This window comes from Misgurnus anguillicaudatus, chromosome 10 (assembly GCF_027580225.2).
Source record: "Misgurnus anguillicaudatus chromosome 10, ASM2758022v2, whole genome shotgun sequence".
NCBI lineage: Eukaryota > Metazoa > Chordata > Actinopteri > Cypriniformes > Cobitidae > Misgurnus > Misgurnus anguillicaudatus.
Window position 1 is genome coordinate 24,880,423 of NC_073346.2, and position 12,280 is coordinate 24,892,702.

Sequence of the window (12,280 nt, forward strand, 5' to 3'; positions counted from 1 at the left end):
TACTTGTTGTCTGCATTTCGAGTAATTTCGAGTTTTTCGACACTGATGTATTTTAAGATATGTCAGTGCAAGTTGTTTTCAGTTTAGACATCTATTAAATTTATTTTAGTCTAGGACTAGTCTAATCCCTGTCTGATAAACTCCCCCTGAATCAAAGAAAATAGTGATTAAAAGAATGTTAATTGATAGTTGTCTGTAATTATGAAAATAACAAAGAATGATAATTAGACGCCATATCCAGTCTGAAAGCTTCATTTTTGTAATAACTGTTTCAAAAATCTGATGGGTTACCACTAGGGGGAGTTAATCACAAATGACCACTGTCTAATAGGGTAGGATAAACTCGGGTGAGTTTTATTATGCAAATTCATAAAACATTCATCCTTATGACTGATAACACCATTTTGCCTTTTTGTTTATAGAAAGATTTAATGGCAAACGTGCATAATTAAAAGGTAAATGGTGTAAAATGTTTAGGGATGAGATCTTGTTGCTTTTAGGTCTTCACCAGCAGGTGTTTCGAGCGCTTCAAAATCTAATTTCCAAGCAATTGGTTCATTTGATTTCCATCACTACATCTGGCTTTGGCCTTAAAATAATCTAGAAATGCACTGTAGCTAATTGCAATTATATTATTATCATAAATGTATATCAAATGTTATTTGTTAAGTAATGTCCTTTTAATGAGCTCCTAACTTTACAACAAAATAACAGCTAACAATGATAACAAAAATAGCAGCAGTTGTATAAATAGAAAACAGCTAAAGCACAGTCCTATAACAGTAGCAGTAAAATTTATGCATGATGGGTGAAATTTTCAAATCCACAGATTTAAATAAGCTAAAATAAGTTAATCAAAATGTCTTGTTGAATGAGAAAAATCATGCAAATTGTGCATTAAACTATTACAGATTTCTGAAGGGTAGATTTACAGGTTTAGGTTATGTGTAACTATTTATTTGGGTTAAAACAACATCAGGTTTAACAGTGTGTCTGACTGGATTTACTACGTTAACTCCCAGTATTTTATACCAAGGTCAAGGGTTTGATATTGCATGTGAAAGACATTTACATAAGTGACCCAAGTTAATAATTTCCCATAACAGTTTGATCAAATAATCCAGATCCCGAAAAGTCTTCCATACTCAATTCAATTTGATTTATATACTGTAGCATATTTCACAATTGTTCAATTAATTCAAAGCAGCTTTACATTAATAAAAGCCGGAGAAAACACTGAAAAATGGGTGGACAACAAAAGTTGCAAGATTAAACTGAACTATTGAGCATTGTAATAATGCAACTTATAAAAGAGAGATCTAAGTTAAGCCAATGTCGGCTTACTCCCTAAACTCAGAGGGGGAAAAAACTTGAGAAAGAGACAGAAATAGCTGATTCTTTTAAATTCAATTTTATTTATATAGTGCTTTTTCAAAGCAGCTTTAATTCCCCCAGCTTTAAGCAGGGGACAACACAGAAAAATCGACAGACAACATAAGTAGCGAAATACAGCGTCTATGAATAAACTATACAAGCGAGTCTGTTAATGATGTAACGTATAGAAGAAGGTGCTAAGTTAAGCCAATGTCGGCTCAGTCCCCGGGTTGAAAAAACCCCCTAGGAGAAAAACCTCCCGCATTTTTAGCCAGGAGGAAAAAAGTCCTAGGAGGCAAAAAACCCTTGGGAGTGTTTTTTGCTAATCATAAATAGATTTGCTAAAAAAAATACAGCGGCTATGAATTAACTTTACAAGCGAGCGTGTTAATGATGTAACGTATAGATGAAGGTGCTAAGTTAAGCCATTGTCGGCTGAGTCCCCGGGGTTGAAAAAACCCCCTAGGAGAAAAACCTCCCTGATTTTTTGGCAGGAGGAAAAAAGTCCTAGGAGGGAAAAAACCCTTGGGAGATATATATATATATATATAAACATATATATGTAAACGGATTCTATAGAGGATATACTATATATAAAGATACTATACCATTAAACCTTAAAAATTGTGTTTAAGGATGAGACAGGATCTTTATGAGACGTTCAGCCAACGATTTGTGTTCATGGGATACAACCTGAAGATGAGAAAGCAAAGAAATGTCAACATTTAGTTTTTAGTCATCATATGTATAGTATATCTAGAACCTTAAAGCCACAATATGTATGATTTCTATAATATATATAATTTGCACAGTGCGATATATTAAATGTGGTTGTGTACTGTAAAGTTCCCATGGATTTGTAAAACCAGGGAAATTCCTGTTTTAAATAATGCCTCGTCTCTTGTCTCCCTTGTAATTGTCACCCTGTTAGTGACTTAATGTCCATGGTATTCTTGGTTTCAGTTGTAGAAACTAGGGAGACACGAGAGGACAAATGCAGAAATGGTGGTTAGTCCTGCAGCTAATTCATAACGATGGCATTAAATAATGTGATCAAACATACAGTTGAAACCCATTCATTCATACCTTATCCGGAAACATGATTAGCAAACTCCATCCGTCTCTGGATCATGAAAACAGCATCTCCCATCATTCCCTAATCCTTCAGATATAAAGCTTGTACTTTGTTTTGGGTTTTGTGGGTTTTTTTATACTGTAGGGGTGAAAATTTACATTTAAACAATCTTACTGTTGAACACACTATACAACTAACAAAGACAAAGCATGTCATCTGCAAAATGTAGTTTCCTACTCTGTTACCTCTTTCTGCGTTCGAATTCCGGTTTTTCATTACGCCAGTCAGTTCTGAACCAGTCGTGACTTAAGATCTGGTGGAGCCATGGACGTCTATGTGGTCTTACATCCAAGCACCAGTCTATCAGTTCACGGATTTCTGTACAATTTTAGGAGAGAGCTGATTAGTCATCATGACACACAAATGGCAATAATTATCATGGCATAAAGAGACACTTTTGTTGTCATTGAATAATACTGTAAGAAGTCTGTCTGTCTATTATCTAAAGCAGTGATTCTCAACCGGTGGTGAACCTTTATATCTTTCACTTTAAATAATTTTTTTCTGCTCAAAATGACACCTATGTGGTTTGGTTTTCCATCTACAGGGGTACCACCAGGTGTACATTTAGTGACACAAAATGCATGTCACAGTGCATCGTTTTTCTGTTATTTTGCGTTGATACTATCATGTTTAGAAAGGTGGTCCTCTGAATGTCTTAAACGGTCATTGGTGGAGGAACCCCTGATTAAAAGTCATTTGTTACCAAATTGTGACCCTGGACCACAAAACCAGTCATAAATCGCATGACTATATTTGTACAGTTTGGGTCAAAATTATGAATTTTTCTTTTATGCCAAAAAAATTATATTAAGTAAAGATAATTTTTATGAAGATATTTAGTAAATTCCTACTTACAACTTTATTTTGTGAGTGGATGCAGCCGTTTGCACAAAAGTTAATTATTTGCAGATTAATTCTTATAGTTCTGGATTAAAACGAAATTAACGGAAAGCTTTAAATAAATTCTTTACTGTATCTTTGTAAATATTTAGGTATTTTATAATATATAAGAATTTATTGGGACGATCTCTCACTCTTTTATGCATGAAAGCACACTGCTCACGTATCCTGTGCATTAGAAGTGCAAATGTCCCATCAAATTGGATTATTTGTCATTTTGCCACAGAAACAAGTCAAGACTTTATACTTACGTCTACTAGACATACGGTTTAGTCTCAGACATGCGCTACGCCTAAATCGGGTGTACGCCCAAATATTCAAATCGTTGTATATCAGCCAAACATTGTGCTAACAAACCATACAACAATGAAAATGCTTATTTATTTAGCTTTCGGATAATAAATCTTAATTTAAAAAAACTGAGCCTTATGACTGGTTTTGTGGTCCATAGTCACATCTGGCCACAGAAAGACATTACCTCCGGTTAAGATGATGGCAAAGTGATGTAAAACATTGGGGAGCCACTAAATGACTGATAAACTAAACACAATAAAATCTACCATCTTGCCAGACAGACCATATCCTCTGATAATATTTATTGTGTGTTTGATAAGAGGCTTTGTGTGTGCATATGTTGATCGATCATTTCACTCACCCTTTGATAAACCTTCATCATATTTCTTCGGTTCACCCTCATACAAGTCCCATATGTGGGGGTAAGCTCCATGCATCATGAAATATAGCAAAACACCTAAGGCCCAGGCGTTTGCTGGCATGGCAAAGAATTGCTTACTTGTATGAACCTCAGGCGGTGTGGAATGTGCAGCTCCTGTACACAAGACATTGTGTTTAGTCATTTCGTAAAAGATGACCCAGCATGTTTCCATACTCTGCTTCATTAAAAAAAATCAACTCACCTATAAAGTCCTTGGAATCATGGCCATCACACCCAACTAGATGTCCATGGCCATCACACCTAGATAGATGTCCATGGCCATCACAGTTAAATACATGTCCAAGCCCAAAGTCAATTAACTTTAACTTCATAGTTTTCTTCTGCACCAAGAAGTTCCCCGCATGTATGTCCGTATGGATGACATCATTAAGCAGGCAGTGTTCAACTGCTTTTACGGCCTGATACATTAGATGTCGTGCTGCATTTTCACTCAGTTTGTGTTTATGAGCAAACCAAAACAAGGATTCGCTCTCCTGAGGATACTCCATCACAATTGAGAACATTTCGCTGGTCTCATACCAGTCATACATCTCGATGATATTCGGGCAACGGTAACCTTCTCTTAACTTAAGCATTAATGCTATTTCTGTTAGCAGCGGTTTGGGATATCCAGGCTGGAGAAAAAAAAATGAACAAATTACAATTAGATAAAACTAATATTTTGTGTATTTTCTCTCTAGTTCACTTTACAACTTACAATCTGAATATATCTGTCCTTCTTCTCTTGTTTCATAATTTGCTTGATGGCAACCTGTAAAGATGAAATAAATACTGAGTTAATTTCTCTTGAGCTGACTGAAGCAACTTACCTGACACTGCACACATAACTTTAAGGTTTGACAATCTACAAACTTTAAACATCGTTTAGATCAAGTGGACGTACAAATTTCTGCAAACATTGTGTTCGATATAAATATGAGTGCATTACCAGATTCCCATCCGTTTGTCGGATCCCTTTGAACACTACGCCAAAGCTACCGTGCCCAAGCACATCCATCTCTAAGAGTTGATATTTAGACTCCAAAGTCTCTGAACAACACACAGAAAAACATGAAAATTGATGAGGTGTTAAAGTACATCTTAATACAGGGATCAGAAGTAAAGTACAGCATACATTTCAAGGTACAAAAAAATATGATAATGAAACCATTTCACATATTGGTGCAACCCAGTCTAGGAGTAATAAAGGCGGTACACTCACCTGTAGTCACTGAGGGACCTGGCTCGGGATCGGTTGGTTTCTTCTTGCTTTGCTTTTTAAAAAGATTTGAAGTTTTTGGCCTAACAACTTTTACATCTTTTCGGACGGGATTTCCAGCATCTTTTGGTTTAGGATTTCCAGCATCTTTCGGGACAGGATTTCCAGCATCTTTTGGGACAGGATTTCGGGGATTTTCGATTGCTTTTGGTCTTGGATTTTCAGGTCTTTTTGGGTCTGAATTTCCACCACCTTTTAACCCGAAATTGGGTGGAACGGCACCTAACTTTTGTAGGCTGGCATTAGTTGCAGTGATGGCAGGAAAACTAATGTGAGGATTTAACTCACGACTGGCCAGATCGGCATCGAGCTGTGGAGTCGGCACTGACTCTACATTGCTCCTCCGGAAGCAGTCAAGGAAGCAACACTTCTTTGACATTCGTTTGTCCGGACGAATCTTAGTTTTTGCCTCATGGCAGGCCAGATCAGCACCATCCATTCCAACAGGATTAGCAAGATCGGCGTCAAGCTGTGGAGTCGGCACTGACTCCAGATTGCCCCTCCGGAAACGGTCAAATAAGCGACTCTTCAAAGTCTTTCGTTTTTCCGTACGAATAAATATATTCGATTCGGGGCATGCAAAATCAGCAACATCCATACCAACAGGAATAGCTGAATCTGCCTCGACATGTTGCGCTTGAACAACAGTCTTTTCTTCCTGGAGGTCAAATAAACGGCTCTTCGAAGCCTTCTGTTTCTTCTGACCAATCTTAGTCTTTGACCAGAATGCCAGATCAACCACTTCCCTAACATCAGGGATAGCTGGATCGGCTTCAAGCTGTGGAGCCGGCACTGGCTCCACTTTGCCCCTCCAGGCCCGGTCAAAGTATGTCTTTTGTTGGTCAGGACTGATGTTATTGTCTACACCAAAAAACAAAAACAAATGATAACTATTAGAAAATTAATTATGACAGTAGTTGAAAGTGAATGACAAAGAACCATGGCCAGTGATAATACTTAATAAACACATTTGACAAACTGTGGCAGGGCTCCAAACTGCGACTAAAATGGTCGCATTTGCGACCAAATATATTTATTTGTGAGTGAAATTTCTGTCAAGGTCGCCATTGGCGACAATACAAATTTACTCCCTTTGATTGTAAAATTTGCATCCTACGTGCATGTTTTATAACCAGTAGCCTATCGCTTCATTTGTTTTATTAACTCTTTCCCCGCCATTGACGAGATATCTCGTCAATCAAGAGAAAACGCGTCCCCGCCAATGACGAGTATTTCCATCTTTCCGCAACACTGCTATTATCCACTCGGTGGCGCCCTTCGGCAACTTTTTAAACCCGGAAGTATTGCCCTCTGGCAAGCTGCTGCATGTCCGTGACTGTTTTAAAGCTGCGGTCGGCAACTTATTTGATCATATTTTTTGATCATATTCACTGAAACCAACACTATGCTCCGATAGAACAACATAAATTAGACTGTTTAAGAAAAAACCCCGCGCTTCTAGCTCCACCTGGAGCCTGTTATTTGTTTAGCAAAAATCCACCGCTCCCGGTTCATTTGGTCCAATCAGCGCAGGCTGGTTCATTTGGTCCAATCAGCGCAGGGCTGTGTAAAATCTGCCTGTCAATCACAGTACCTGCACGCGCCAAAGATCCCCATCCCCCTCGCGCGTTACAATATCACGTGCATCCGCCTGAATTCATAGGTGTTTTGGTTTCAACAGCGTGATGGCGGAGAGAACTTTCAGTAACAAACTTCCGATTTCTCGGTTAACAACTAGAGCTAGGAAAACAACCAATGAAAAGAAGGAAACAAAGATATTTAAAGAAGAACATTTTCTGGAAGGCATTAAACTTTGGTGAAAATCATGAAAAACGCTGGCGCTGGCTGGCAACTTTTTTTAAAAACGCTGGCGGTGAAAGAGTTAAAGGGACAGTTCATCTTATAAGAAAAGCTTATGTTTGAGTCGTTATGTAAATCAGACTACAGAAGACAAAAGGAAAATAACTTTTATAGCTTCAAGAGGGTCCGTTCTTTCATTTGTTATATTGTATGTTTATATATTTGAAGAAGAAAATTTCTTGGAAGGCATTAAACTTTTGTGAAAATCATGAAAAACGGTGGCGCTGGCTGGCAACTTTTTTTAAAAACGCTGGCGGTGAAAGAGTTAAATGCCTAATTTAAAGCTGTATTTGTAGTTCAATTTATAAATCCAGTTATTTATTTCTCTTTTTAAATCGCTTTTTGAAATACATTTTGAAATTCCATTATTTAATTAAGAATTTGTAAATGCAATTTAAAATGATGAACTTATTGAGTGTTTTATGTTGTTTTTGTAAATAGTTATATTACTTTGAACTATTTATTAATGGATTAATATTTCATTTCTACATTACTTTTATAATCTGACTTTTTATTGCCTAATAAAATGTTACATAATGATTTTTTTGCAACTTTGTCTATTTATTTATAGATTAATTAATTAATTTTTAAACAAATGTATTAATTGCTATTTTTATTGTCCACGTAGTTATTAAATATTGAAGTTCTGTATTACATTTTGCATGACTCTTGTGGTCCTCCATAGATGGGGAGAGGTAACCCCCCAATAATTTAAACTAGCAATGACAACCCAATATTTACAAATGATTTATGATAACAACATTATGTACACTTGACACTTCAACCCCCTTAATATTTTAACCAAATCTGTGCCTTGTAGATTATGGAGGGGGTTGAAGTGTCAAGTGTACATAATGTTGTTATCATAAATCATTTGTAAATATTGGGTTGTCATTGCTAGTTTAAATTATTGGGGGGTTACCTCTCCCCATCCACCTGGACACTAAGCCTCCATTAATAAAATAATGTAACCGAGTATCTTATAAAACTGATTTAATAAATTCATTTTTTTGTTTGTTTTTCTATTGTGTTCTAACTCTTATTTTAACAGCATTAGTAATGCAAATAGCATTGCTGTATTTTCATAATGCTGTTAAAATAAGAGTTTAAAAATGTGTCTAACATTCATTTCTTATTGTAAGATGTTTTATTTTACTGACTTTAATGTAATAAAAATATCAGTATCTGCATGGGCCATCTAAACTTTTGAGGAACAAACATCATGACACAGATTTAAAAAATGGCAAGTACACAAAATTCCAACAAACCTATTGGGCTGTTCGCCTCATCAAAAGTAGGAGTAAACTCCTTTCCTCTACCGGCGCGTCTGTCTAACAGAGATCCGATGTTCAGGACACTCTCAGGCAAAGCACACGGCAGGACAAAATCCATTCCACTATCTTGACTCCTTCCCAACACTGCAATTCAATAAATAATGTTATAAAATTACTGCTAAAGTGATTTTGTGTCAAAAACTTGTCACTTCATTTTAATGTATTGTTTATTCTGCATCAGTGGCTGCCGGTGACTTCATTTTCGAGGGCGCCCGAATGGGAAACTCATCAAAACATGTATTTAGCCCGTCATGTGTGTAGTAGCTCATTATGTGAAAATATGCGTTTAGCGCGTCATGTTAACCTATGGGCATTACGCATCAGGTCAAAATACGTGCTTGCTGCACACACTTTAAAGGGGTTTATAATAAAAGAGATGCTCACGTTTGCCAGACACTCGCTTAATCTCATGTGTAATCAGAGTTTAGTATTAAGTATTTTGTGAATGTGAGCATCTCCTTTATTGCCTAGAATTGCCTATTTATTATGTTATACATCCCTAATGAAAATAAAAGATGGTTTTACTATAGTTGCATCCAAAAAACATGGTTACTGTAGTAAAACCATTGTTACCACAAAATAACCATGGTTTTGCTAATAGTAATCAATACACCATTAAACATGGTTACTACACTTTTACCACAAAAGGTCAATTTTTGTGAGGGATATTAAAACACAAGGCCTCATACGACCTAGCTCTTATCTTAAATTGCAGGGATGTTTTATTAATTTTGGTCGCTTTTTTAAATTAATGGAGTCAAAATTTGGCTGCGTGTCAAGAAAAACGGCATGTTAAATGTCAAGTACACGAGCACCACCTTGTGTGTCTTTATGTACACGTGCATTAACAACACAATAACTGTATGTAAACTTATCAGTATTAAAGTCACATTTTGCTTTAACTTGAATCTTACTTGTTGGGCTTTTTGCCTCAGCATATGCAGGAGAAACTTTCTCCATCTCCTCAACTTCTCCACACGGATTCACACTACCGGCAGCTTTCCCGAATTCTGACAACGGTCCAGTGTTAAGGATAGTGTCAAAGCTCAGAAAAGTATCCGATAGGAATAAATCCATATCTTGCTCAAACACTGCAATTACAATTCAATAAATTAATGCTTAACTTGAAATTATATTTTTGTATAAAACATGTAACTTCATTTAAACTGACACTGTTTCCTATATTGTATTAAATAAACATCACATTTGCAGTTATGCTGAAAGTCTGGATAACAAAAGTTATATGCAGTATTCCATAACTATATTTTTAACATCCCTTATGAAAATTAAACATGGTTTTACTACAGTTACATCCAACAAAACATGGTTACTGTAGTTAAACCATTGTTACTACAAAATAACCATAAAACATGGTTACTACACTTTTACCACAAAAGGTACATTTTCATGAGGGATATTAAAACACAAGGCCTCATACAACCTAGCAATTATCTTAAAGGGGGGGTTCAATGGTATTTCAAGCATTCTGACTTATTAACATGGTTATAGAGTTGTTTCCTCATGCTAAGCGTAGGCAAAATGTCAAAAAAGCATTTGGGCGTGTAACAGAGTATTTCTGTGCCGAATGCACTTCGCCAGGGCTCGTACAAGTTTCGGAAAGTTTTTTTCGATTACAGGTCCAACTGACGTTTCAGGGGTTTTCTGTACGTATCACTTCTTTATATGGGCACTTCCCCCGGAAATCCCCGCCCACCCGTCAATCAGCGGGAGACGCTAAAACTTGCAAACATCTTATCACGCGATACAGCTTTGTTTAATTGCAAAACTCAACAATGGCACGAAAGAAGAAGTGTGTTTTGGATGTAAGGAGAAGAAAGCCAGCCTTATGGAAACAATGGATATAGTTTATTATCCGGGGTAGCAGCGGAGTTTTGCGTGTGAGTTTGATGCGCTGGATTTTCCCAAACGGGTCATGAGTTGCATGCGGCAAGTAAGACTTTTGTCTTATGTTGGAAATAGGCGCGTGCAATTTATATAAATAACACGAACATGTAGTGAATCATAAGTTAAACAGTATTGTATAGTGTTGCATGACTCGTACTCGCTCCTCTCACGGTAGTAACTCCTCCTCCTCCATTTTTTCATACGTTATCGGAAAGATTCGGTAAAGCTAATCTTTCTTTTATAAATCTGATTAAACTAAAGACTCTTCGGACATGATGTCATACTACTCTATAGGTACTCCAGATTAATATCAGAAATGCAGAAACAGCATGTGTTACATGAGCTTTAAATTGTGGGGATGTTTTATTAATTTTGGTTAATTTGTTTTATCAATTTATTAATTTTGCATGTTCTGCTGGTCAAGAAAAACGGTGGGTAAAATGTCAAGTACACGAGCACCACCTTGTGTGTCTATATGTACACGTGAATTAACAACACAATTACTGTATATAAACTTATCAGCATTAAAGTCACATTTTGCTTTAACTGGCATCTTACCTGTTGGGCTTTTCGCCCCAGCATTTGCAGGAGAATCCTCCTCAACTTCTCCACACGGATTCACACTACCGGCAGCTTTCCCGAATTCTGACAACGGTCCAGTGTTAAGGACAGTGTCAAAGCCCAGAAAAGCATTCGATAGGAATAAATCCATATCTTGCTCAAACACTGCAATTACAATTCAATAAATTAATGCCTTAACTTGAAATTATATTTTTGTATAAAACATGTAACTTAATTTAAACTGACACTGTTTACTATATTGTACTAAATAAACATCACATTTGCAGTTATGCTGAAAGTCTGGATAACAAAAGTTATATGCAGTATTCCATAACTATATTTTTATGTTAACATCCCTTATGAAAATTAAACATGGGTTTACTACAGTTACATCCAACAAAACATGGTTACTGTAGTTAAACCAGTTACCACAAAATAACCACGGTTAAAGTAATCAATACACCAAGAAACATGGTTACTACACTTTTACCACAAAAGGTACATTTTCATGAGGGATATTAAAAAACAAGGCCTCATACAACCTAGCTCTTATCTTAAATTGTGGGGATGTTTTATTAATTTTGGTTAATTTGTTTTATCCATTTATTAATTTTGCCTGTTCTGCTGGTCAAGAAAAACGGCGGGTAAAATGTCAAGTAAGTTACACGAGCATCACCAGGTGTGTTTATATGTGCATTAACAACACAATAACTGTACATTAACTTATCAGCATTAAAGAAAATTTTGCATTCTCTGGCATCTTACCTGTTGGGCTTTTCGCCCCAGCATTTGCAGGAGAATCCTCCTCAACTCCTCCACACGGATCCGCACTACCAGCAGCGTGCATGACTTCAGACAATGATTCAGTGTTTAAGACGTTGTCAAATGTCAGAAAAGCATTCGATAGAAAAGCATCCATCTCTGCTTTAAACACTGCAAATACATTTTCAAAAAATTAATGCATTCATTTGAAATTATATTTTTGTATAAAACATGTTACTTAATTTAAACTGAAATTGTTTATTAAATTGTATTAAATAAACATCACATTTGCAAATATGCTGATAATCTGGATAACAACAGTCGTAGTATTGCATAATATTTATAATATAATATTGTATATTATATATAATAATATATATAATAATATACTTGTATAATACTTTCATGTTATACATCCCTTATAAAAATTAAACATGGTTTTACTACAGTTA

At 36.1% G+C, this 12,280-nt stretch overlaps 1 protein-coding gene across 2 annotated transcripts; it reads right to left on the bottom strand.

The window, feature by feature from the left end:
* Positions 1 to 1,395: 1,395 nt before the first annotated feature.
* Positions 1,396 to 11,996, bottom strand: LOC141367264 (uncharacterized). 2 transcript variants are annotated; one of them, XM_073872202.1, is made up of 13 exons: positions 11,832 to 11,996; positions 11,064 to 11,231; positions 9,515 to 9,691; positions 8,535 to 8,684; positions 5,350 to 6,267; positions 5,077 to 5,177; positions 4,846 to 4,899; positions 4,330 to 4,762; positions 4,068 to 4,241; positions 2,695 to 2,827; positions 2,461 to 2,587; positions 2,214 to 2,346; positions 1,396 to 2,067 (listed from the first exon to the last, which is right to left on the bottom strand). In XM_073872202.1, the coding sequence occupies exons 1-11, from the start codon at positions 11,983 to 11,985 to the stop codon at positions 2,539 to 2,541; spliced, it is 2,511 nt and encodes an 836-aa protein (XP_073728303.1). In that variant the 5' UTR covers positions 11,986 to 11,996; the 3' UTR covers positions 1,396 to 2,067; positions 2,214 to 2,346; positions 2,461 to 2,538. The 2 variants fall into 2 exon arrangements, with proteins under 2 accessions (XP_073728303.1, XP_073728302.1); XM_073872201.1 differs by having other exon boundaries at positions 1,396 to 2,346.
* Between the last annotated feature and the right edge of the window lie 284 nt (positions 11,997 to 12,280).